This window comes from Triplophysa dalaica, chromosome 16 (assembly GCF_015846415.1).
Source record: "Triplophysa dalaica isolate WHDGS20190420 chromosome 16, ASM1584641v1, whole genome shotgun sequence".
NCBI lineage: Eukaryota > Metazoa > Chordata > Actinopteri > Cypriniformes > Nemacheilidae > Triplophysa > Triplophysa dalaica.
This window is the reverse complement of record NC_079557.1, coordinates 11,680,885-11,706,051: the sequence shown is the minus strand read 5'-3', so window position 1 is coordinate 11,706,051 and position 25,167 is coordinate 11,680,885. Positions and strand designations below refer to the sequence as shown.

The following is a 25,167-nucleotide window of genomic DNA, read 5'->3' as shown; positions in this document are numbered from 1 at the left end:
TGTTCACCATATCATAAATAACAACAAATCAAATTCTAACAATGGATCAAATAGATAGACTTAAAATGATAAAGTAGTAGTAACAAAATAAAAAAATGGCAAAGTTAAAGTCACACATTTAACTGTGTATTTCATCTCTATGATCACACAATTCCCACAAACAAAGTTGTTTTCATACAACTTCCCCCAGTTTCCAATCGGCCTCTGTAAATGTAGAGAAAAATCCTAATTATAGATTTTGCAAATGAAGTGTAGGAAGAGGTCGAGGAGAAATTAGTCCAAGCCTACAACCTCAGTTTTCCCCTTCTATTTAAAACCAACTACAATAGCACAAGCACCGTTTTCACTACACGGCGTCCTCCTCCATGGAAAGACTGAGTTTGAATTGACAAACACGTGTTCATTTCAGAGCCACGCTGCTGCCTCTGCTTACAGGAAGTTCTCATGCTAGGTTCCCTGCACACCTGCCATTGGTTTGTTGAAAATCTGCCCCTCCCACAAGACTACCACGAAACAAATGCAGACCTCGGTCTAGATTATGATTACAGACTAGGTGGAATTTCACAATCTTCACCTCTGATCCACAATAGGGACCACAAACCTTCATGTCATAATAAAACCCACAGAGAATCAAGCAGGCAAACAGAATTACAATGTTATTTTATTATTAAAACAATTCCTTATTGAAATGCCGGCAAAATGAGAACACAAGCACTAAAAAAAATTATATATAAGCACACATATTGCATAGATCAGCTCCTCAAAAAATAAAACTCATGGACTCGAAAACCAACCAGACATGAACGTTTTTCAGCCATCGCTTGTGATCTGAAAGTGCTAGGGATATCAGGTAGTCAGTTCTTTTCCTGACACATTCATTTGAAGAACACAGTGGATTTGAAGCACCTTTCAATAGAGACCGGCAGCCACGTCCAGCTGCGAACAATCAAATTACACACGCTACCGATCACTTCAACCCGCCACATTCTACGTTATACTTACAAATACACATAGATCATCTGGATAAACACGCTGTTGTAATATTTTTAGACAGTTTTTTTAAAAACTCAGGAATTTGCAAAATAACAGCAACACAGTCTATTGGGGTTAACACTTTGAAATAATATTTAAGGCTATGTGTAATGCATGGCATGCAAGTTTACTTGTTGTAAAACAATTCTGAAACAAACACACACAAACAAACAGAACTACACACAGTACCACAGTAACAGCATTATATTGTGCACCGCAGAGCACATCTTATTGCCTAATCTGAAGTATTTTTATACAGTATACTCCTTCCGGAAGAACCGGCTCTGTAAAGAATGCACAGTAATTGTAACAACAGTCTTCTATTGAATTGAATCACCATTGCTTCTTCACCAGGTGAACACTGTGGGCTTCAAAAGGAACAAAATAAAAACTCAACCCCCAGTTCTTCTCACTATGGCTCTTTGAATGCATTTCTCCTCTATGTTAAAATAAACTCGTTCCTCTGATTTACAGCTAAAACCGCGAAAGTCACATTCATGTTACACCGGTAATGAATAGATAAAAGGGTTTAGGTCTTGAAACATGTGATTTGTGTAACCTGTCTTTTTATGACTCACGCAATGAACATAAACCATTCCAATCCTGGCAAGAATTCAAGAAAAGAAGAGACAGACATGGCTGTGCCACACTGGGAATGAGTAAATACAAAACACATAGCAATGCACCTCCTGCAAATAATAAAAAACAAAAACCGGGATCCGTCTCCATTTCTCATGCTAATATGAAGCGAGGAACAAATATATCAGTGCCTATAGTTCTTTATGTTTCTCTTTAAACACTTTTTACCAATCAGGAGTCCTAAAAGGGCCTACCACGAATCTGGATTTCTTTTTGGTTCAAGATATATATGAAATAGTTTCAAGCCTCTGAAAAAGGAGGTTGACATTTCGTACTGTATTTTTGTTATAAAAGCTTTATATGGTTCTTTTGTCATAGTACCTATGATATTTACATAATTTATACCGTATGCAAGTATATATGATATACATACATGATGTCTCGTGTTAGTGAAGTATTATAAATGTGACAATATTTCTGACAATTATATCCCTGATAGCTTTAGACTAGTATGAGAATGATTATCAAAGCATGATAATGTGACACACAATGGCTGTTTTAGAAATACTGTACACCAATTGCTGATGTGAGTGATTGTTTGGGTAACACAGTGATTTAAATACGTTAAAGCTCAACCTGCAGCGGTGCAATGAAGCTCATAAAGAAAATGATAAAAATTTAAAACTGCAAGATGGCTAATAGGGCATCTCATGTCGTTCATGTGCACAAAAGTGTCCACCTAAAAGATCCTCGAGCATGAGAACCTTTTTCACATTATAAAAGCAGAAACGGGACAGATTTTGTGTAATACTTGACAAAGTCCAAATACCTTCTCCATCACTCCTATGTCTTTCATGTAATATATTTCAGTTGTGCAAGTACAGCACATGTTGGAACGCTGTTCATGGGCTGAACATATTTCGCTTTATCGTTTAGCAGATGACACACCGAAGTCCACGACTGAAAACAGTAACAGTCATTTGAAAAGAAGAGGATCCATCGTTCTGTCCCAACTGTGTATCTTGGAGTGCTTATGTTACACGATGACCGGCTAACCGAAGGATAGAAATCCATCAGTTTCCTGAGGTGTTCCTCATCCACAACATTAATCTGTAAAACTTTTTTTTTCACATCGTCCATAGCTGGTTTGTACAGATCACATCACAGGAGCTTGAAGCAAACGACACAGTGATAATTATCCGCATCGGCAGAAATGACAGAGTTGAAATGATCATCGCATCTCTAAACCATTTTTTTTAGGATGGAGTAACAGCAGAAAATCCCAGACTTGGCGACTTTCCAAAAAATGTTGATCAGTGTGGAGGTCGGTGAAAAACACATAATAAAAAAACAAACACAGACAGACACAGAAACACATACATGGCAAAGGAAAATTGGAGAATGTCCACAGTGTTGTTTAGTGGCCTGCTTCTTCCCACGGACAGTCGTTCTTCTGCTTAGCCAACTTCCTGACCACACGCTCCAGCTCCTTCCGGGACTTCTGTTCCTCTTCCAGACACTGTTTCATCCATTTATTCTCCTAGATTCACGAGCAAAAGTAACATGTAACAATGACAGTTGTAGAAAAAGACATCACAAAGCGGAAATATATATAAAAACTGTACCTTTTTTAATTCATGGACCTCATCTTTTAAAGCATAAACTGCATCAACAAGACTTCTGGTTAAAAAACAAATCGTGTTTTAAAAAATCTCAGCACAAATACTCGTTCACAAACATTAAACTTAACAAATGCTTATTCTTCTCAGGTCGACTATGTCTTGAAGCACTGCTGTCTACTAAACTTACTTCTCTTCAATGACTGTCTGTCCATTGCTCTTCATCTCTTCAATAATGATCTTCTCTTCATCTGGCAGCAGGACTTGAGGGATACATTCCTTACGAACAGCTGCGTAAACATATTAAAGATAAGACTGTGCCTCCGTACCAAAAATCTTCATCCACCATCTTTGATGGCTACCTTGAGAGCACACAAACAGTCTTAAAGGGATAGTTCACCCAAAAACTCAAATTCTCTTGTCATTTCAAACCTGTATGACTTTTTCTTTTGCAAAACGCAAAATAAAAATTAAGAAATGTTGGTAACTGAACAACAGCGGTACCTCATTCACTTCTATTGTATGGACAACCAATGCAAGTCAAAGAATACCGTTGTTGTTTGGTTACCAACATTCTTCAAAATATCTTCTTTTGTGTTCTGCAGAAGAAACAGTCATACAGGTTTGAAATGGCAAGAGGGTGAGTTGATGATGACAGAAATTGCTTTAAAGGCAGCTCGCAAGTAATCTATTATATGTATGTTTAGTCAAATAAATACGGAACAGGTATGTTTTGAGCTGGTTTTTGAAAGTTGTGAAGGATGCTGCAGTTGGTGTGGAGGCTGGCAGTTCATTCCACCACAGGGAACTGAATGAGTAAAGGGTTTTGCAAGCGATTTGGTGCTTCTCTGTGATGGAACAACCATGCTTCGCTCATTTTCAGACCGAAGATGACGGGAGGGGATGAAGACCTGGAGCAGTGAGTTAAGGTAAATGTGCGAATTTGCCGATATGTTTCTGAAGGCCATGGTATGCGGCCCACAACTGGCAACCAGTGAAGTGAAATCAGGAGGGGCGCTACATGGGTTCTTTTAGGCTGATTGAAAACTAGACGTGAAGCTGCATTCTGGATCATTTGTGCTAGAGGGGTTTTACTCGAGTACGTATGGTGGGCAGATCTCACCTGTGGTGGTCTGGTGAACACTAGCTCCAGTGCAGTAAGCCTCAATCACTTTGAGTATCTGGGCATCCTCCTCAAGAGCAGCTGTGCCTATCCATCATAGAAACAAAGTATTCAGAGAACATCAGCATGCATGTATTAATATTTCAAGATTCATAATGTATTCCCTGAGAACTGAACCAATGACCTAGTGTTGTTAGCACCAGAACTATAGCAACAGTTGATCTACAGGAATAGCACATAGTTCAAGACTTCTTAGTTTTGTGAAGAGTGTACCTACTTTTTCTAAGCAGAAATTCATCTTCTGAATGTTTTCTCTCAGTTTTTTTCCTGGGGAGAAACTTTTTGATGGGTCTGGGGCTTTTGCTGGAGTCCTGAGGAAACAGTGTGATGTTAATGATGTAAGTGTTCGCTGAGCTCATAATAAAACTAACCTGCAAACCTTCATTTGTGTCTGAATCCCAAGTGAGCATGGCAAGAAATTACAGCAATGAATAGTAGCTTACATAAATTGTGACGCCATAACGGGATAATTTAACTGCAGGGACTTCTAAATAAAAAACATTTGCAGTTGAGGGATGTTTACTGTTGGGGAACCAATTATTTCAGTCTGAGTCATTCCTTGACTTTAATACAGTAGCTTCACAGGATTCTCATCACCTTTGTGGTCTATTAATAACAAACACAGTGAGTCATTTATAAAGTACCTCTGGCTTGAAAGCTTCATCCAGCGTTTTTATACAGCTCCTCAACTTCAATGTTTAAAGGTCAACTTTCATGAAATGTAATATGTAATGTCTGTCACTGATGAAAACACGATTATGGCGCTGCAATGTTAGGAATCATCTTAAAGGGATACTTCACCAAATAATGAAAATTCTGTCATCATTTAAAAATATCTTTCTCGTCATTTTACCAAAAAAAGATATTTGGAAGAATGTATATGACCAGACAATATTTGCCACTCATTGACTTCCATTCTTCAAAATGTCTTCTTTTGTTTAACAGATTTTTCTTACTCTATGGGAATCAATGGGGGGCAAGATCTGTTTGTTTATAAGCATTCTTACTAATATCGTTCTCTGTCTTCATCAGAACAAAGAAAGTTATACAGATTTGGAACAACTCGAAGGTGAGTAAAGGATGTTTAAATGTGTGGGTGGAGTATCCCTTTAATGGCTTTAATGTTTAAGTATGGCACAGGTTTGACAGAATAACAGCAAAGCAAGTCAAGGTTTAAAAGTAAGATTCTGCATGAACAAAAATCAGTAAACAACATATGTAGCTCATTGACCAATATATTATTGCTGTGCGGTTACAAACAATTCTTACATGCTTTGTGCAAAGTCATTCTAGGTTTTAGATGAACTATCTGAAGCAAAAGTGAATAAAAACACAAGTTGACAAAGATAAAATAAAGTAAAAGCAAGCAACCAAACATTGTTCCTATGCAGTCTTTACTTATGAAATCTCAATTTGACCTTTTAATTTGAATAATTATGGGGGTGTTTTTTTTTATATAACATCCGTGTGAACAGTGATCGCTTTGACAACTGTGTCATCTTTATGCAATACTTAAGACGCAAAGTGAAAAACATTTCCGATTTTAGTACATTGTCGTTTTGTAAACATCCTCTAATTCCTAATAAATTCATCAAAAATCTTTATCTGTTTATAATTGAGTTCATTTTCCGTATGGTCAACCACAGTACATTTTTAGGAAGATTTCTTGTCTGTTTATATTGCTGTAAAGATGGTTTACTTCTGCAAAGAGGTTTTTCTTCAATTATATTCATTACCATTGCTATTCTCCTTTTTAATAGTTATTAATGCATATGTACATATAGACTTTATTATAAGTGTTGCAACTCAAGCACGTTCTTCATGCAGGAAAGGGGCTGATCGCTGTTGTGGGTATCTTGATTTTAGAAGATGAAAAAAATTTGAGAACAAAAATACACCGGAAACGAGCCGCGTGTCACAGACCGAAAGAGAGAGAAAAACTGGAGAGGGTGTTAGAGTAAAGACAAGCATGGATACAGCGAGCGACACCAGGGCTAGCCAAGCACACAGACACTGTCACGCACACACACAAAACACTCATGACTCCTCTTACCTTCAGGATATAAGACATCCTCTAAAGAAGCAGAAAATGGAGAGAGATGAAGATGTGTGTGAGAATATAGAAACGGGAATATGGTGGAGAAAACAGTGAGGGAAACAGAAGTCTATACACATGCATTTTATGAGAGAGCATATAGCTAAAACATCTAGCAAAAACTCATAAAAACACAGTGCACGTTATAACAAAAGTGACCTTTGGGTAGTTTGAACTACTGTGCTCTGGGATTACAAAATCTCAACGCCGCCACCAACACAACATTGTGCAGAGGGCAAACCAACCAGCTTACTGAGAAATTCATCACAACATCTCGGTGTGTGCATATGTTTCCTGTCAGGACCACCAAGAGCAGTCAGAGGTAAATTACGCTCCCACTCACAACTCTTATGACTGTTTTCCATTCTGCATGAGATGACTGTTACCTCTTTATAGCCCAGAGCAGCCGAAGGTTTGAGGGGCGGCGCTGGCCTCAGACAGCTTAAGGACCATGGCTTAGTGATCTTGGGGGGTTCGAGGGGGCCTCGGTTAGCCACAGGAGCACCGAAACCGGGCAAGTGGTGGGATGCCGCACCAGGCGTGGTGGTAGACTTACCCTCAACGTTCTGCCAAGAACAAAACACAGTAAACAAGTTTCAAAAGCAGAAGTGCACTATGTAACTTGTTATCTCTGTTTCGAATCGTAGTGAGCTGCCTTCGTAGGTTTGTTTTTGAGGATTCGTATACAAAGCTGTATCTTAATTGCAACATTGATAGAGCAATCCCATAAGGCATTGTAAGAACCTTCATTACATTTTATAAACGCAATGCATATGTTTTGTGTCGTATGTGACCGGTTACCTTCTGTATTGTGCCTACTGGGCTTCCTTCCTTGGTGTAAGCATGAAGATGTTCTAACCACTCCTGCAGTTCCTGTGAACTACAGCAGAACACTGTGATGCGATCTAACGTCCCTCCTGAAAACAAAATCAAACAACATTATCATCCACATGAGTGAAAAGCTTGAGCATGTGTAAAGGATTCCTTAGTTTGTGTGGTCTGACACAAACCTGTGATCTCAAAGGCAAAGTAGCCCGTTTCTGTATCCTCCGGCTGTTTGGTTAATGTGGTTCCGGTCAACGAAAGCCGTCCCTATCAAAAAAAAGTCAGACAACAAATGAAGGTCCGGTTCTTGCTTCTTTTTTTCTAAATAAAGATGCTGTTTGTCGTCTAACTTTTTAAACACAAAGAAACGTCTTTGATAATGAAAAACATATCCTTCCTGTTGGGCAGAAACCTAAGCTTTACGAAACCTCTCCTTTTCAGGAAATGAAAATTAAATTAAACACTTTTTCAAAGTTGACTTTTTAACACTTTTCATTGGTTTGCGAAACCCACAAACAAAGAAAAGGGTCAACAAATAAGATTTATAAAAATATGGAGATATGAAGTTTCCGCAGCATCTGTGTTAAAGTGAATGTGTTCACCTGGTAGATAAAGCCGCTCATTCTCGGGCTGGCAGACAACATGACTATCACATTAGGAAACAGCATGAAGTACCTTTCTTCTTTTTCCTAAAAAAAAAAACCATGAACATTACAACACATGCATAGTAAACATGTATTTTACTGCTACATTTAAATGATCACATCTATAACAATGCACATGACAAAAAATGCAATAACAGAACCCTTACACATCAAACACACACATCAAATGTCTCTACGTCAAACAAGGTTTGGATTTGTGTACTGCTCTAATATGGCGATCGGTGTAATTGCTATAGCAGTTACCTATGATCAACACATATCATACCTCGTCTTTAGCAAACCAAGATATATTTCAGCTAAGCAAAGGAGAGAAAGAGAAAGGGGATATATTCAGCAGTAATGGAAGTATAACAGGAAATAAAATGCTATTTTGCTCAACCTACTTGTTTTCCTTCAACTAACCCCCTCGTGACTTTATCAGGGAACTGTGGACTTTCCATTAAACAGATCATTAGATTTTGAGGGGGTTTACTTATAAGGCTATAATGCATTCGGCGACCACAGATGAACAACTTTGCAGGGGCTTTGAACAAATTTCACATTTGAATTTTCCGTTCGTAGGCTCAAACACACAACAAAATCTCAGAAATGAGTACGTGTATCTGACCATTGCACTAAAAAGGGCCGGCAGGCATGCATGGAAAACTTGGTTCGGCGCAACAATCTTCACACAGTTTGCTTTTATAAATGCAACCAAAATTTGGTGTAAATAAACAGCAAGGTAACCACGCAGCTGTGAAATTCACACGTGAGGATGGGCCCTACAGTGACACTTCTGGGTTCGCACCCTCTTCCTCACCTCGCTTGAGCTGCTCTGCATGTGGACCTGTGACATGTAGACCACCTGACCCAGTGACTTCATGCTCTCGCCATCCCAGCCTCGCACTGGTTCTGACAAGATCTGCAACTCCAGGTTCTTTCTTTTGCGCAGATCTTGGCACTGAGTCTAAAACAAACAAGGTTTGATAATTGATAAAACATGTGGTAACGTGCATGTTATTGAATGAGTCATGGAAAAGCCAAAAGTTTGACTTACTGAAAATTCTACTAAATAAGGGGACAATCATTTTAAGATACAAAAAATACAAATTGCTACACCAGATAATGTAAGACATTTAATCTAAAGAATTGAATACATACAAACATCAATGTACAGAAAATGATGTAGCATACATTATGTTATACCATGATGTGTTCATTTACTCGATTCTGATTGGCTGGAAAGTCTGCATTAAAACAGTTTAATACACAGGTAGTTCTAGCAAAGATATTAATATTAACAAGATGCACGGAATTATGATGTTTAATTGGGATTTTTGCCAGTGATTTTAGAAATATCTGCCTTCCCCCATTCAAGTAAAATTGGACTGTCGACTTGCAATGATGTAAATAGCTGCCCAAAGCTCTGCAAACATGGTCGCCGAGTGGCACGACTTTAAGTAAAGGACTTTGGTTCCAGTCAGTTTGATCAACATTTTCACCTGTCTGATAAAAAATTACAATGTAAACATCAAGAACAGCTTTAACTTGGCAAATGACCATAGGATAAGCGGGATAATCCATGGCTAGCCGTGCATTAAAGGATTTTAATGCACAAAGTGGAGGCCTTTGCGTCAGGTGGTTCCCTCTGCAGAGTGCACTAAAATCCGGCTAGCTGTGGATTATCCCTTACATATTTAATACATAATAAATTCGGATTTTTTTTTAATTAAAATTCTTTTTTTTCCGGTTACTGCGATCAATAAAAATGTATTGTTAATCAATTGGGGTATGTGTGGGCTTTAAGTTTAAAATCTACTGTCAAAATAAGCATAAAAGCATGCGTAATAATACACAGAAACATCAATAAACACAACAAACTGCAGTTTTTTCAAGACATTTTTCCAGGCTGACACTTTCTTACCAAAAAGACTGAAAATAGCATGCATGGCAACTTTTTTTGGCAACTCCCATTGAGAATAAATAGACACGGGGGAACACCAAATCTAAATGATGCATGCACTTCTTAACCGAGATACTGGGACTCTCCCTTACCTGACAGAAAACAGCACATCAAAACGTTCCACACAACACTACTAAAGAAACTTCGTTCTACAATACTATAATTGTCTGAGCTGAAGAAACATTTGAACTGTGAGGTCTCTGTCTGTAGAATGACTCATCCATTCCTGTCTTTATTTAGAGCACATCTGACAGAAACACACCTTAACCTTTACATTTCAGGTAACAGATCTCCTCCGCTGTAAAGTGCAGTGAACCGGCTGTGTGGTTAAGTCATGCGAGTATAAGGGAATTAAAGAGAAAACACACCAAAGGTTTTTTGCCCCAGGGCAGAAAACTTTTCGGTTTTGGTCAAAACTAAGAAACGACAGAACGAAATGACAAATGTTTCTTAAATGTCATAGATGCTCCAGGCTGAACTCTTAGGTAGCAAATCGTTGCCGTCGTTTTGAGAACTTGCATGTCCAAACTCGCTGTTTTTCAGCACAAGGAAAGAACATTGTACTTTTTAAATGATTAAATGGATTTGTGAAAGTTGTCAAACACTTTTTAATACTTTTTATTGGCAAGCGATTTGCAAAACCCAATGACTAATAATAATGATTTATGGCAAAAAATCACGATGAAGATACAAGGTTCCAGAAGGACAGCAGATAAATATAATATTTGCCTTAAATATTTATTAAGAGCTTTAACATACCACAAGATTTTTAAAAACACTTGTTGCTTTCAGAACGTCGCCGTAATCTGGGTGGGCTTCCTAAAAATACGAAAGAAAAGAGGTCATTGAAAAACAGTTATTAAAACACTCCGGCTATACAACTGTATGTGAGTTTGGTGTCTTGCTGTTACCTCCACATGTCTCTCGAGCTCCTGAAGCAGGGTGGGGTATTTGTCCAGTCTCATGAAGGGTTTACTCAGGCTAGTGGTCAGTGTCAAGATACCAGGAGCTGTGGCGCCCTGGCTTTCCATAAACTTGTCAAGCTCCTCACTGCACATGATGATAATGAAAAACATTTTTCAATGAAATAGATTTTTTTGCGTTTTCACAAAAACACCAGGGAAAGTCTAAATATTTTGGCCTTGTTGGCCTACATTTTGCTATTGAAGGCCTTTTTACCCAAGAATGATTTACTGAATTAAACAGAATTTAAAATGTATTAAACTCCAGTAAGGTCAACTGCAGTGTATTAAATATTAAGAATAAGAGCTTCTTCTGTTGCCAGACAATAATAAAAGGGAAATAATGTGCCCATCTTAAGATTTAAAAGCGTGATTAAGTATATCAGAAAACGATACGCATATAACACAGTTAATTTCGAAAACTGGTATTTAGTCAATTTCCAGCATGTCAACAATAACTTCTTAAAACCATAACAATAGCTGGGGAAAATGACAGAATGAGAGTGAAGTGTGCATCACTAGATGCCAAATTGCGATAAGACTAAAGATGAATCATCTAAACACATAGACTACATGATGGAAAGTGCTGCAAAAGGTTGCAGGATGATATGCAAGTAAGCAAGCAATGAAATCAAAAGTGTGAGTTCTGCCTCCATCAGCATAACCACAGCTATAGATATCCTGTTGGGTTAGCTACTTCCTGCGAGAGTCTTGCCTTTTCACTCCCTCCTTATGTCGTGGAGCATTTTGAGATGGAAGGAGAAAACTAACAGTCAGAAACCTTTATGAAGCTCATACAGGAAGTTTGTAAAATGTGCTTGAAAAAAGAACTTAAAACGGAAACTTGCCAGGGGAACTTTTGGTTTAGTCAACACAATAAACCATAAGAGAAGCAAAGCGTAACAGAGACACCTAGTGGTTACATTTTATATTACAGAAAACTCTGCACTCCAAACACTCCCACCCTATCATTAGCATGTCATTGCTCATTAACCGTTTGGCCCTGCCCCAAACTCCTGCCATTGGCTGTATGGACACTGACCTGTGATCAGTAAGAACACATACTGCAGATGGATGACTGGAGCAGTAAGACAAGTAGAGCGTTCGGATCTGACACATCAGGTTTAAATAACAGCCTGCAATCCGCTGCTGGCCCTCTGACATCCTACAGAGAGCACAAAAGAGGTGCACAGATTGATTCATTATTTTCTTCTGTTCATTATGTCAATAAGCTTTATAAAGGTTTGTTTTACAATGTAAAACAAGGCAAATTACTTAAACTGTGGAGACATTTTCAGACAAGTTACAAATGACTGAAGGCACCACCAAATGGTGCTGTGAAACCCAAACAATGAGTTCAGCATTATTAAGGCATTGTTCACCACAAAATAAAAATGTTCTTATTATTTGTCATCAAGTCATCATTGTTTTTGGATGAACTATCACCTTCACACACTATACTGTCCTTTAATTTTTTCATGTTTGTGCAATCCATGAAATCATTGCAAATTCTCTTATTGATCATATCTAGCTCATCTTTTGCAAGACTGGCAATGTGTTTTGTTCCCTATAAAGTATTATATCATGCCTATGATATGTGTGTACATATGTACGTATATAAATACGCATGTGTATGTATATGATTTTCGTTCATTTCTCAATTTCATTTGACCTTTAAAGGGATAGTTCACGCCTAATTTACATTATATAAACTGAGATAAAACTGACCTGACTTCCATATACAGTATACTGCATATTTACTGCATTTGTAAACCCCTAGATTAACATTCTTTTTTGCATATTCATGTAATCAATATTATAATCTGTTAATGTATGTAAACGATTGCACGGTCTATCTGTTCTGGATGTTTCGAGACTTCTAACATGTAGAAACAACAATACTACATGCTCAGAACTTCAGTTAATGTGTTTGCACTTTGCATTCATGTTCAAACATTTTTAACTTGTTACTGTTTTCCTGTTCGAGATGCTGAAACTAAGTGTGAATGTTTTTGTGACTGTACAAAGTGCATGAACATTTAAATAACTAACATTCAAGTACTGAGGCGGTTTATTATTGGTTTACGTTTGCCATACAACCTGCCATTACAGTCCACATCTTCACCGTTTCATTCCGTGCATCTTGTTCACAGCAAAAGCAATGATAACCTCTCATAACCAAATGAAAGTACCAGTCTAAAACAATGCTTAAACCGGAGGTTATAACTGCCTTTAAGAAGCCATTAATCCAGGCTTAAGTGTAGTGTAAAAATCTCTTTACAGGCTAAAATACAGCTCTTACTTGGAGCACTCTTCCAACGCAAGACACAAGCCCTGCTGGAAAGAAAGGATGTCCTCTAAATTCCCATTCAGGCTGGAACAGTCGGTGTTAGACAGCCTGCAGAAAAAGCCACAGAAAAATCATTGTGTGCAAGGGTTTTCATTGACCGACCCACTTTTCTAAAATGTCATATGACTTTGCTATCAAAAGGACTCTGTAACCATGGTAACATATGCTTTTTTCATTACTTGTCGCCAGCCGCTAGGGGGCGCAGGTAACAGCCAAGTAACGTTTGAAGTTCTTTGACAAACTCTCTCTCATGCTCCAAAATGTCTTGAACGACCTGAGAAACAAAGACGCGGACAGCACAAAAATATGAGAAGGTCTTCCTGAAAAATGATTCCTTTAGATGACGGGTGAAGTATGTAAAACAACTCACCACGCTATAATAATTTTTAGTTAGCTGAGGGACATCAAATCCTTTCATCGCCTTTGGAGACATGGGCTTATCTGGATAAAAGAAAGATACAATTTTTGAGAAGAAAATAATAACTGTATGTGTACTGCACAAAGTCCCCCCGGGGGAGGCATCTTTCATGCAAGCACAGTTCCTATTTTTCTGAGAAAGCAAAATATAAAAATTTATGACATATTGGTTAAGATTATGCTCCAATAGACATGTAAAATCAGCAGTAAAATCTAAGGACCAGTGTTTTGAGAAGTGTGCTTCTGTATGACTGAATGTAGTACGAACATTTTATGATATAAATATATTTAAACCACTTAGTATCAGGTTGTGAAGAGACTCAGCTGACATCGCCTAGTTGGTATGCCAATTTGTGTTTTTTTGGGTATTGTTTTGTTTCACCTCATGAGATCTTATAGGAAGTTAATAAAGCAAAAATATTTGTTTTCTTTATAAAACGCACTTTATCTCTATTCATTTTGGGCTTGTTTTCTATTTTAAGATCTGGCAACACTTCTGTTTAAACATTTGCCATATTAAACACTGTGAAAAACACACTTCCCTGAAAAAGGCAACTGTCTCTCTTAACAGTAAAGCTAGACTACAAGTATCATATTTGTTAACAAGTATCACATTTGTGCTATGACATCTCTTCATAATGCTTATCAGGACGAAACATTTTTTAACTATGCTTACATGTAAGTCGATCTCTCGGATTGCCCACTCACCGCATGGCTTGACCTCTCGTACATAGTTGCTAGGGAACCAGCCGGTCTTGCCATTAAGGTTTCCCTCCCACCATCCACCATCCTCCTGCCGTGTGACGTGGATGAGATCACCCTTGTTGAAAGAGAGCTCGTCCTCATTGTTCTGTTTAAAATTGAAGCGTGCCTTTACCAGCAGATGCCCACCACCTCCATTCTCCGACATTTCCTGAAAAAGGTTGAAAATGTATGTAGTCACCCAGGAGCACAGATCTTTGACAGAGAAAAGCTTCAAAACATTTGCCATACAAACGTAAAATGTCCATTCACAGCGACGACAAACATATTGTCATAATCTGAGTGATCTAGGGGGAAAATGGCATTCACAACGGAGCGGTGAATTTCAATCACAATCTAAAACATTTATATGCAAACGTGTTGCAACAGGTTACCATTGTTTTTATCACTAGGGTTTATTTCTGTGTTTACTTGTTAGGTTAGGATTAGGTTGGTTTCTTTGATATGTACGCTATTTAAAATCTGGCACACAAAACTATGTGCATGCGGTGTAGACCCACGTATCCTGTCATGCTGACTAAATTCATCCGTGGCACTGTTCAGATGTCTTACCACTGCTTTTGATTGCCTCCGCAGGTGCCTGCTGGACTGTGAGGTAGGAACAGCTTGTGAGACGGTGGACAAGCTAGGAGCAGATGTGCTGGACTGGGAACATGATCTTTTAGGGGTACAATCTGGACATGAGAAGAAAATAAAGAGTAGTTTAAAAAAGTAAAGAAGCCCAGAATTTGCCTGAAAGCTTTTATCAATAACTTCTCTACTCAAAAATTGTCTGCGAATACTAGACAGAAACACATTAACTCTCTCACAGGTATTATCTAGCATTGTCGAAACCTGGTAACTGGTTATGGCACTTCTTGAATTACAGCCTCCCTATGATGAAATGCTTCATTTTTTTTCACACTCTTGCAGGTTGCTTTGAATAAAAGTCTCTGCTAAATATAAGTGTGAATGTTAATTGTGCAAAATTAGATTTTTGACTGTGGTCTATTTGAATTTCAGTTCAGCCTGTTTCTTGTGAAAAACCTACAACATGAGTGGTGGTCATGCATTTAATGCATTCTGAGTGCTGTTGAAATCTACATATTGTCTGTTTTTGCACACATTGACTTGCAAATTACTGTCATACCATACGATTTAATTTCACACTATGTTTCGCAGAACATGAATCATAAGTGTCCATATAACCTGCCATGCACAAACTAATAACACAGTGTCATGCTGTGCTTTATGCATTTAATCCTCGTAATTTTTTGAGCTGCTAATAATCATATGTTTGTTTCTTCATTGTAAGGCATATCTTTAACACTGACACCAGATACAAATTTCACTTATTTCCAATCAAAATTATTAACACTGAATGACAACGTATTTTGAGCAGGGGGTACTCATCATCATCATAATAAAAAAAACTCTAGGTAGTGGTCTTGCAATCAACAGGTAGTGGTGGTCTAGCTATTGTTGTAACTAGTAACTTTGTATTAGCACCTATTGTATTATTGCTCCGAATGAGATATTCGCTTATTGCTCCCTGAACCCTTTGTAAGTCGCCCTGGATAAAAGCGTCAGCTAAATGACTAAATGTAAGTACTGTGAATTTTTTTTGCCATGACTGTGCCATGGGCGAGCCGCTTAAGTTAGTGTTAATAAATAACGGAGGCAAAAATTAGTTGCTGCCGAGAATAAAGAAGGATGCCAGTTTGATCATAGATTACATCATAAAACAAACACATAAATGCATGTTATGCGTATGCCTATAGTCAAAGCACAATCTGTTGTACGAAACTAGCTGCGCGGCGGCAGCACATCAACCTATAATAAACCCTGGGCAAACCAGTCACACCATTAAACACAACTGCATGCTGCACGTTGACAGCACACAGAAATCAACCTGTAACATTACACATTTTGCCTGTAGAACAAGCCACAATCTCAAATAAAAAAATAAATAACTGCCTTACATTACTGCTGGCCTGCATGCAAAAGTCTCTTTTCTTTCTGGGTTGAAGAGGAGGAAGTCCTGCATGAGGACATTCATTTTCAATAAAAAAGTCTGAAATTCGTTTATGCGCCATTTGGACAAGACCGCTCGTCACACTTTACCTTCACTAACGTCATGAGACACTTATGTTGTCATTGTAGCAAATACGTTATTAAAACAAAAACAGTAACGTTATCAATGTTTTCAATGGATATTAGTGAATAGACACATTAATAAAATGTATAATGTTTATTTGTGATCAAACATTTTCATGTACGGAGTGTCTATTTTACACAGAGTACAAATAGCCAAGTCAGCAATCCTTTTTACACTGATTGAAAATAGCTGTATTTTCTTTGGATTAAAGGTACAGTTTGTAGAAACCGCCGCTAGAGGGCGCACGATCAAAACAACAACAATGCTGTAGCTTGGTGACGTTGTGAAGGAGCGTGGAATGATGGGATATATTGTCTTCAACTTCAACGCTGATGCCCATCAATCAGACATGAACGAGAAATCATGTTAGTGGATGAGGTAAAGATTTATAAATGTTGCGAATAATTGTGGTCCATAAATAAGGGACTGCTCGAAAAAAGCTAGTGGCTTGCTAGACTCTACTTACGCATTTGTCCACGTCACTGTTGACATGTGGTTTCTACGTCATGAAAGGGGGTAACAAAGGGTAACCCAGATATGACGTCATTGATAGGCGACTTGCACAGCCCAGTGTAACTGTATAGAATTTTTCCACGATTTATGAGTAGTTGGAAACATTTGAGATATTGTAAGTACTCAGCTGAAAAAAATATATAACACTAGCCAAGTGGTTTTTGGAAATTTTACTGCAAAATTCTTACAAACTGCACCTTTAAGTTGAAATAGTAGTTAGATGCTATTGATACTTATAAATAGTGGTAGATAACGTTACTATTTGCAACTCATTATTGTTGTGCATTAAACAGTATTCAATAATAACAAGGTGTAAATCATTAGATTTATAAAAAGTATTAAAATGATGCCAACTTATTGGGATATTAAAGCCCTAACCTTACCTTAAACTTTATGAAAAAAATATTAATTCTTTATGTCCTTTATGATCTGTAATGTGATTTTTTCCAGCGAGGGTTGAATAGAACCCCGATCTCCTGTGCTATGCTATATAGACTTTACATGTTACGCCACTGAAGTCATTGTTCGAAATTGTGTTGTTTCTATTCCAATCACATATTGGTGGGCGGATTTAGTGCAAATAGTCTTTATCTTTATTTATTTATTTTTGACACTGTCAGTTGACACTCAGTTTTTCTTTCTCGACACCAGAGGGTGCTGCTTGCAGCGGCTATGCATTTCAGCACTTCCATTTGAAGAATAAAAGTAATTCACATCCAAATTTGCCCCCATTTACTTTCTATAGTCATTTTTAGTCCTACTATGGAAAGTCAATGGGGGCAAATTTTGAAGTGAGCTACTCCTTTAAGAGTTTGTTATGTTTTGCATATATATGTTTAGTATAGATATAATCCTGTATGATCATTTAGCCCAATTGTCCTCCTTTGCCACATCGGCCTATATCTAATTGAGAGCAGGTTTTTGTTTTAGCAGCAATTTAGTAAGGTTCTTGTATACAGTAGAGGATAGAAGCCATGTTATTGTTTGATTTATTGCCATTTGTATTTCCATAGTTGAACTACAAACATAAACTATAGCTACTATAATGAAAGTACGGTAAATTTTTTGTGACTGTGGCTTTACTTTGGTTTAACAGCTATTTAGAGAAAATGTTCAATTTGTGGATACTGTTGTTTAACTGCAAATAACATCAATGAATAAATCAGGGTGTTATTCTAATAGGATTTACCATCCCACCAAGTGAATCCATCACAAACAAGTAGACAACAAGGATCCATACAATACAATTCCCATTATAACCATTACACCCATTACATTTACTGTTATATTTTTGGTCGGGTTCTATTGTTTTTATTGCAGCAGGAATACTTCAACTATAGTTTCAGTAAAAACATCATTCATTTTCCAAATGGCTTTAAATGACATAGCAGCAAATCACAAGTTAACACGAACGCACACTTCCTTAACTCTGGCTATACGATCTCATGAAATGTTACATTTTTTCTGTCATGTAGCTCAAGGCGTATGTTGACATGTATGTTGACATCGTCTTTTAATGTTATATTTGCCTTTTTAGACATTTACATTAGTTTAGCGGGGAAGATCCCAGGATTTGTCAGATTTGCGTAAAAAACCTGCCAAATGGCCATTCAAAGCTAGCCAAAGAACGGCAACCTTTATAAAACTGAAATACTTGGCAAAAGTGAAAGGTCCTGTCAGATCGCAAGCCAGAAAAACTGCACATGCAGGAAAACCCCCTACATAGAAACTACTTCCTACTTTTGGACCTTTCATAAATAAAGTGACTTAAAGTCTTATATTTGTCTTTCAATGTATACAGCGAAGTAAAAGTCACAAGTACTCAGAAAAAATAATACTCAAGTAAAGTACAGATACTCAAAAAGTGTACTTAAGTACAGTATGTTAATGTTACTGCGGTAAATTTACAAAGTTACTGTCCACCTCTGGGCACAACTATTCACATCAGATTACAGTCGGTCGCTCATGTCCCACAATTTGTGTCATAAAAAAAATCATTGAACACGGACATAATCTGTGATCCTGTTTAACCAGAACCAGGCTTAATAGAAATAGTTTCCATTAATCAAAATTCTGTCAAATTTCTTTACTCTCATGTCCCCTTGTGTGCCAAGTTATCAAAGTCATTTAATAGCTTTAGTGAGAAACACCCATAAACTACTTCTTATTAACTAATAACCTTGTTTTCTCTCTCTCTCTCTCTCTCTCTCTCTCTCTCTCTCTCTCTCTCTCTCTCTCTCTCTCTCTCTCTCTCTCTCTATCTGTCATGAACAAAATTGCATGACAAAACATGTATTTACTTAGTATAGAAAAAGTATGTTTTTATAACAGTGGATGATAAGGTACAAGGAGAGCTGTCGAAAGTAATCAGGGTGCCTGGTTTTCTCTACACGGGGCATGACAGATCTTCAGCTTGGCAGAGGCCTCCAGGGCCCGTCACTGACTCGCACAGCGTTCATCTCGCCTGCACCGTCTACACAACAAGCTCAGCACGTCTGCTGGATTTCATGCCTGGCTTTTTCCAAACACCCACACTGAACACACAGTATGTGCGAAAGCGGTCCAAACGTTCCACATCCAAAACAACAGAGAATACAGATAAGGCCATTCGAGGGAATGTCCTTGCTACTTTAGAGTGAGACATTTTTTGTTTTAATCCCGATTCATCAGAGTGGTTGAACCCTCTAAAAAGGGTTCAACCAAAAATGCTAATTCTTTCATCAAACTCATGTGAAACATCGAGAGCGAGTCAATCTGTCATTCTGAGTAAACTACTCCTTTGAGGATAGAATCAGCAAATGGTGGAAAATCCAGGTGTCCAATACTCTTTTGAAAGAGTCCTGTGGGATTGATGGACAATTTAATCGAATACAAGACACTCTCTTCTAAAGGTAAAAGAATCCCAAAGACTCAAAGGACTGTGGGAAAAACAATAAGGAAGCAAAAACAGAGTAGCTACATGCCTCATGGCTTCTGCATACTTCTGCAGCTGCAGTCAGCTGCCCAGACAGGCCCTGCAAAACAGCAACTGTCTGCTGCCTCCAGTAGTTCTGAGCAGCTGCTGTTAAAGGACACAGATGCAGGCATAGCCCGAAACAAATGACCTCTCGACGCTCACAGGGTGAATACAAGAGGCCAGTCAACCTAATCGTCACAAAAATGTGATTTGTATCTCATGCATACAGTACTCTTCAAGTAAATTAAAAGGCCTGCTGTGCATTTCACCACAGATAAACCTGCACGGGCATGTGATATCTAGCCGTCAATTTTGACAGACTTCTAAAAATGAACTTGAACTGATAGTGGAATTAAAAGCGGTTTACTGGACCACTTTGGAATCTAATCATTATATCTACTGAGAAAAAGCTGCTGATGCTGTGGGGTGGAAATAGGACAGTTGCTTCTAAATGTCTTCAGGGACCATGCAGCAGGAAAGATATGGCTCATTTCCCCAGTAACATAATACCGAGTGATTATAAATTGCCTGAAATGCAAAAAGCTTGTAAACATAGATATCCTTTGTATGATGCCTAGAGTTTGGAGAACAATTCTGAAACGAAAGACCTTTTTGACCACTTCATGTATTAGCAAATGTTGTACCATACCACAATGTAGAGCTGTTCAACCATTAATCGCAATTAATATATTATTTGAATTATATATAAATATTCATATACACATGCAAGTATTTCCTAAATATACACATGTATGTGTACATTTTATTAATGCAAAATAAATATGCACAGTTCACAGATATGTATTACTTAAGCATGAATATGAATTTGTTATGAATTCACCACATTAGTCTTTACATTTTTTATATATTTTTTCCATGCATCATATTTTTACAAGACATTCCTAAAATCTTGAAGAGATTGTGAAGATCCCAGACATTAAGTGATCAAGAAAAATGGGAAAATGTATTTTTCTTGCTCTAAAGGAAAACCTGCTGGATTTGCCTTCTTCTGACCCAAAAACACTGGAATCAGCACTCTGATTTTAACATCTAATCTATAATGCAACCAGTCTGACAGTAGAGGTTGGACCTAGAGAGGTTTCTATTTAGCATTTATATCTCTGGAAATATTTGCGTACATTAGATATATTGTATAGTGTTTTAGATGATGGGACATACAGTACCATGATTCATCTTAACAATGTACAACCATATTGATAATTAAAATGACATTATACAGAGTGCCTACAAGAAGCACCAATATAGAAAGAATTAAAGCGGAAACATTGTAAGTGATGCTTGATGTTCTGATATGACCAGAGATGAAACCAGGCCTGAAAATACACGTCGCCAACATTATCGTTTACCTTGAGTGGCAATGTTTACTGCTGTGAGCGTAGACAGGACTTTTCCAAAGTTCTCCCCAGTATATAAGCACTCTGGTTCAAAGCCCTGAGAAGAGAAGACACCAAATCAAACATGAACATTTCTGCAGAAGTAGGTCAGACATCAGAGCAGAACCAGGTTTTCATCTCCCACACACACTGTGGAAAGAACCCCACAAAAAATGTCTTGCACACATTTGAGATGCAGGCCATTCATGAGAGTCTGCTTGTTTGTCATGTGGTCACTCATTGGGTGCAGACAGCTATCCTCTTTCTTGCGAAGGGTATGGTTTCACATTTTAAATAAAACATAAGAGAGTTTACACAGCAATGCAAGAAGCAGCACCTGTCCATGTGTTGTCCAAACACTGTTCAGCATTAGTGGCGGAAATGAAACGAATTATTAAGCAACGTCTGTCAGAAGGAACCTCATCGTTCAGTGCTTTTAAAAACAGCAGATTATCATACAGTTTTAGGTCAACTGTGCGAGGAAACAATTGTAAGGTTAATATAACAAATATTTGCATTTAAAATACATGTACTGTACTTTTGCCAGCTCTTATCAACCTTTGTAGCTTGTGGTAAGATACTTCTTGTTTCCAGCTGCTTTAAAAGAAGAAGTGAAAGTTATGTGACTGGATTCTTTGTCCAATCACATGATTTCCATCAACATCTTGCCTACTGGGTCTTAATAGAGCATAGTGCTTTCTTCAAAATAAAACCACCACACGGTGGGCTGGTTCCAGCTACTCACAGCCGCGACCCTCCCAGTCAAATTTCATAATGCTGCATTCACCGCAAATTATACAGAAGACTAGCAATTATTTAAACAGCTAGAAGACCTTTTCCAGTGCATTCAATGCAGATCTTAGCTAAATACTTTTATTGTAAAAAGACAGATGAATTGTCTTTTGTAATGCCAGCTAATAAAGGTCGACCAAATTGATAATTCAACTAGTATTGGCTATATTGGGACTATTAACTTTGACCAATAACGCTGACAGATTGATCATTGGATTGGACATTTACATACTTCTATCATCAGCTGCCCTGCTCTCTATAATGATATAGGGTAGGGATGCTCCACTCAGGATTTTTGGATCCCGATTCCGATGCTTCAAGCATCACAAAACTGATATGCAAGCTCTCTGATCTCCATTACCCTTTACAGATAAAGTTATAACCCAGATGTTGTTATATATTTAAGGTAATTTAACTTAAGTGCTAAATCAGGTCTGTCGGATTAAATGCTTTGGACACTGCTTCTCAATGTGAGATTTCTCTGGAACATACAGGGCAAATAGCGAGATTTTCATTGTTTCTCGAAACATCATAGTAATTTCAACCCAACGATGACATGGACGTGGCGATCTAAATGATTTTCGCCACATACCGCCACTGGGAGAAATCGTAGTATAGGGCTTCAAAAAACAGCGGGTACATGTGGTTCAGAAGTAGTCATACTTTTAAACTTCCATAATTGAGTCTCATCAATAAAAAGATATTTTGATGCTGAAGTCCATCACAGAAATCTCCCTTGCAAATGTATTACCTAACCCTTACAAAGCCGAACCACAGCGTAATAACATGGCACTTATTCAGGGACGTTTGCCAATCTCATGCGCATAGTCATAACTTTAGTAAATGGAAACAGAAAATGTCAGTGCTGTTTCTCCACAAATGTGCCTGAACCAAGGATCTTCCATATCTGCCAGAGTTGCTGTAGGCGCTGGGCAACAGCTATTTCTAATGTTAATCAATGAAATTTATTACACTGACATGCACCTGTGAAAGAGCATGTTGTTCACTGACATGCAAGATCAAATCCCACTTGCAATACTTAAACATAGCCCTGTTAACGAACAGCTGCACTTAAATGGTGAGGAAGGACTCAACAAAACACTAGTTTAGATTACTAGTTATTGTCAAGTAGATTTAACAAGAAAGATGATTAAGGTTAAGCATGCATTCACAAAACCAAAGTCTGTTTATTACCACTAGCCTAAAATGAAATCCACGTGCATGACATAAACACCGACTTATACAAATAACTATTAACGGATTCGTTTACTTCTAAAACTTGATTACCTAAACTTTAAAGATCTTCATCTGTGTATGTTATGCTCAAGAGTTCTGCAAGCACAAACGATGTTTTTCAAAGGCATGACCCTTAACAAAAACGTTAAATAACCTTACCTCAACCTTTAGAGACTGGCATCCTTTCAGAAACTCCCGAATATTTGCAATGCAGTCCGCTTCGCATCGGGGATCAGATGAATACTGCAAGCAAAGAAACAGCGAGGATGTAAATAACCTCAACTTTGCCGAAAGCCTTGGATGCAACCGCAACGCAAAAAAATCACCAAAGATCTGGTTTTGAAACAGACATGTCAACCCGGACAATTAGCCACTGCGTACCGAGCCACTGCCGCACAATATCACATGCTAAAAACGGCTTCCGCTAAGTTAACGAGAAACTATTTCTTCGCGTGCGTTTAGTTCTGGTTCACACACATACACAGCCCGTATCTACTCTAGATCACATCGGGCCCTTTAGCACCAGGAACAGATCTATGGAGGAAGTGACGATACGAGCCTCTAAATCGGACCGCTAAGGCTACCTGCATGTCTTATAAATGTCTTGTTGAAAACTACCACTTTTAATTAAAACGGAGGGGAGGACAAACCAAGAAAGCACATAACGGGCCTTCGAAGAACAGAGAACTTTTACAAAGTTGTGGCATCGATCAAAGCACGTTTGCTCTCCCTCGAACTAAACCCCGGGCGCAACACGAATTAACTAAACATGTATTTAGTAGAAAACGTCATAAAAAAGCATGTCTTGTGTGTTAAGGCAAAAGGCCCCGTGTAAGTCATCGGTCTCAACACAGTTAGCCTTCGAGATATGCATGATGTATGATCTGTAAAGTCAAATGGCTTAAAAAGCCTGAAAGGAGAAATGCATTTCCTGGTATAATTAATACATATAAATGCATCACATTAATTCAAGAGAAATTGCTTTGCTTAAGAATGCGGAACAGTGTTTTCCCCGTGTAACAGGAAGTTAGGTTCTTTATCATGGTTTATTCGTGCGCCTTGAATACATAAACAGTAAACTAAACGCATTCATGGCGTTGTTTCCCAACGTTTAAAAGTACATTTACAGACACGTAACACAAAGACTAACTCGACAAGCATCCGACGATACGTATAGTGACGCTACGGTGTCGCATTGCATACTTGACGGCTTCGCATTTAAAGACGAATAACGTTAGCATTTGGTACACTGTTGCTTTTTATTTATAAACGTCTGCGCGTGTTAGCGATTACCTTTAAGATGGGTCCAGGTAGCAGACGCTCCATAAGCTTGCACAGAACGACCCCATCCTTCAAAGATGTTTTCAAAAAGTCCTCTGGATCGGCAATATTCTTTTTAGGGGAATTAAGCACGCCTAATGTTATTAGCCACGTAACCGTCTGCTCCTCTGGGTTCATAGTTTAGGCTCAATGGGCCTTTAGATTGCACTGCACCCGTGCTGTGCCAATTCTCTGTACTTATCTTTAGATGCTCCCCACATCCGTCGCGCTTCTGCTTTTGCTGCGGGGTTTGTAACGACCATTCAGCCGCACTAGGAAGTCCTTTAGCGGACGTCTGCCTTACAACCAATACAAAGCCTCTTTTATTTTAATAAGACAAAGGGGATTGACATTGGCAAGTCTTTATGGCGTCATTTTACGGACTTAG

At 38.1% G+C, this 25,167-nt stretch overlaps 1 protein-coding gene across 2 annotated transcripts; it reads right to left on the bottom strand.

Annotated features, from left to right (window-relative positions):
- Positions 1-639: 639 nt before the first annotated feature.
- arhgef6 (Rac/Cdc42 guanine nucleotide exchange factor (GEF) 6) lies at positions 640-25,167 on the bottom strand. Of its 2 annotated transcripts, XM_056769005.1 has the most exons (22): positions 24,753-25,167; positions 23,619-23,702; positions 21,405-21,489; positions 14,984-15,105; positions 14,378-14,582; positions 13,623-13,693; positions 13,432-13,526; positions 13,205-13,300; positions 11,945-12,067; positions 10,852-10,990; positions 10,700-10,759; positions 8,798-8,944; positions 7,936-8,022; positions 7,519-7,600; positions 7,310-7,425; positions 6,895-7,074; positions 6,467-6,487; positions 4,631-4,724; positions 4,354-4,440; positions 3,421-3,520; positions 3,237-3,291; positions 640-3,151 (listed from the first exon to the last, which is right to left on the bottom strand). In XM_056769005.1, exons 1-22 carry the CDS (start codon positions 24,915-24,917, stop codon positions 3,029-3,031), a joined length of 2,337 nt encoding a protein of 778 aa, XP_056624983.1. In that variant the 5' UTR covers positions 24,918-25,167; the 3' UTR covers positions 640-3,028. The 2 variants fall into 2 exon arrangements, with proteins under 2 accessions (XP_056624983.1, XP_056624984.1); XM_056769006.1 differs by lacking the exon at positions 6,467-6,487.

Bases quoted from the DNA above. Each gene is read 5' to 3' on its own strand.
- arhgef6 (XM_056769005.1), bottom strand. From the start codon at position 24,917: ATGAACCCAGAGGAGCAGACGGTTACGTGGCTAATAACATTAGGCGTG. The intron at 10,991-11,944 runs GTCAGTGTCCAT...CATCATGTGCAG, and splicing joins TGTGTTCTTACTGATCACAG to TGAGGAGCTTGACAAGTTTA. The intron at 7,426-7,518 runs GTTTGTGTCAGA...TTTTGTTTTCAG, and splicing joins CTTTGCCTTTGAGATCACAG to GAGGGACGTTAGATCGCATC.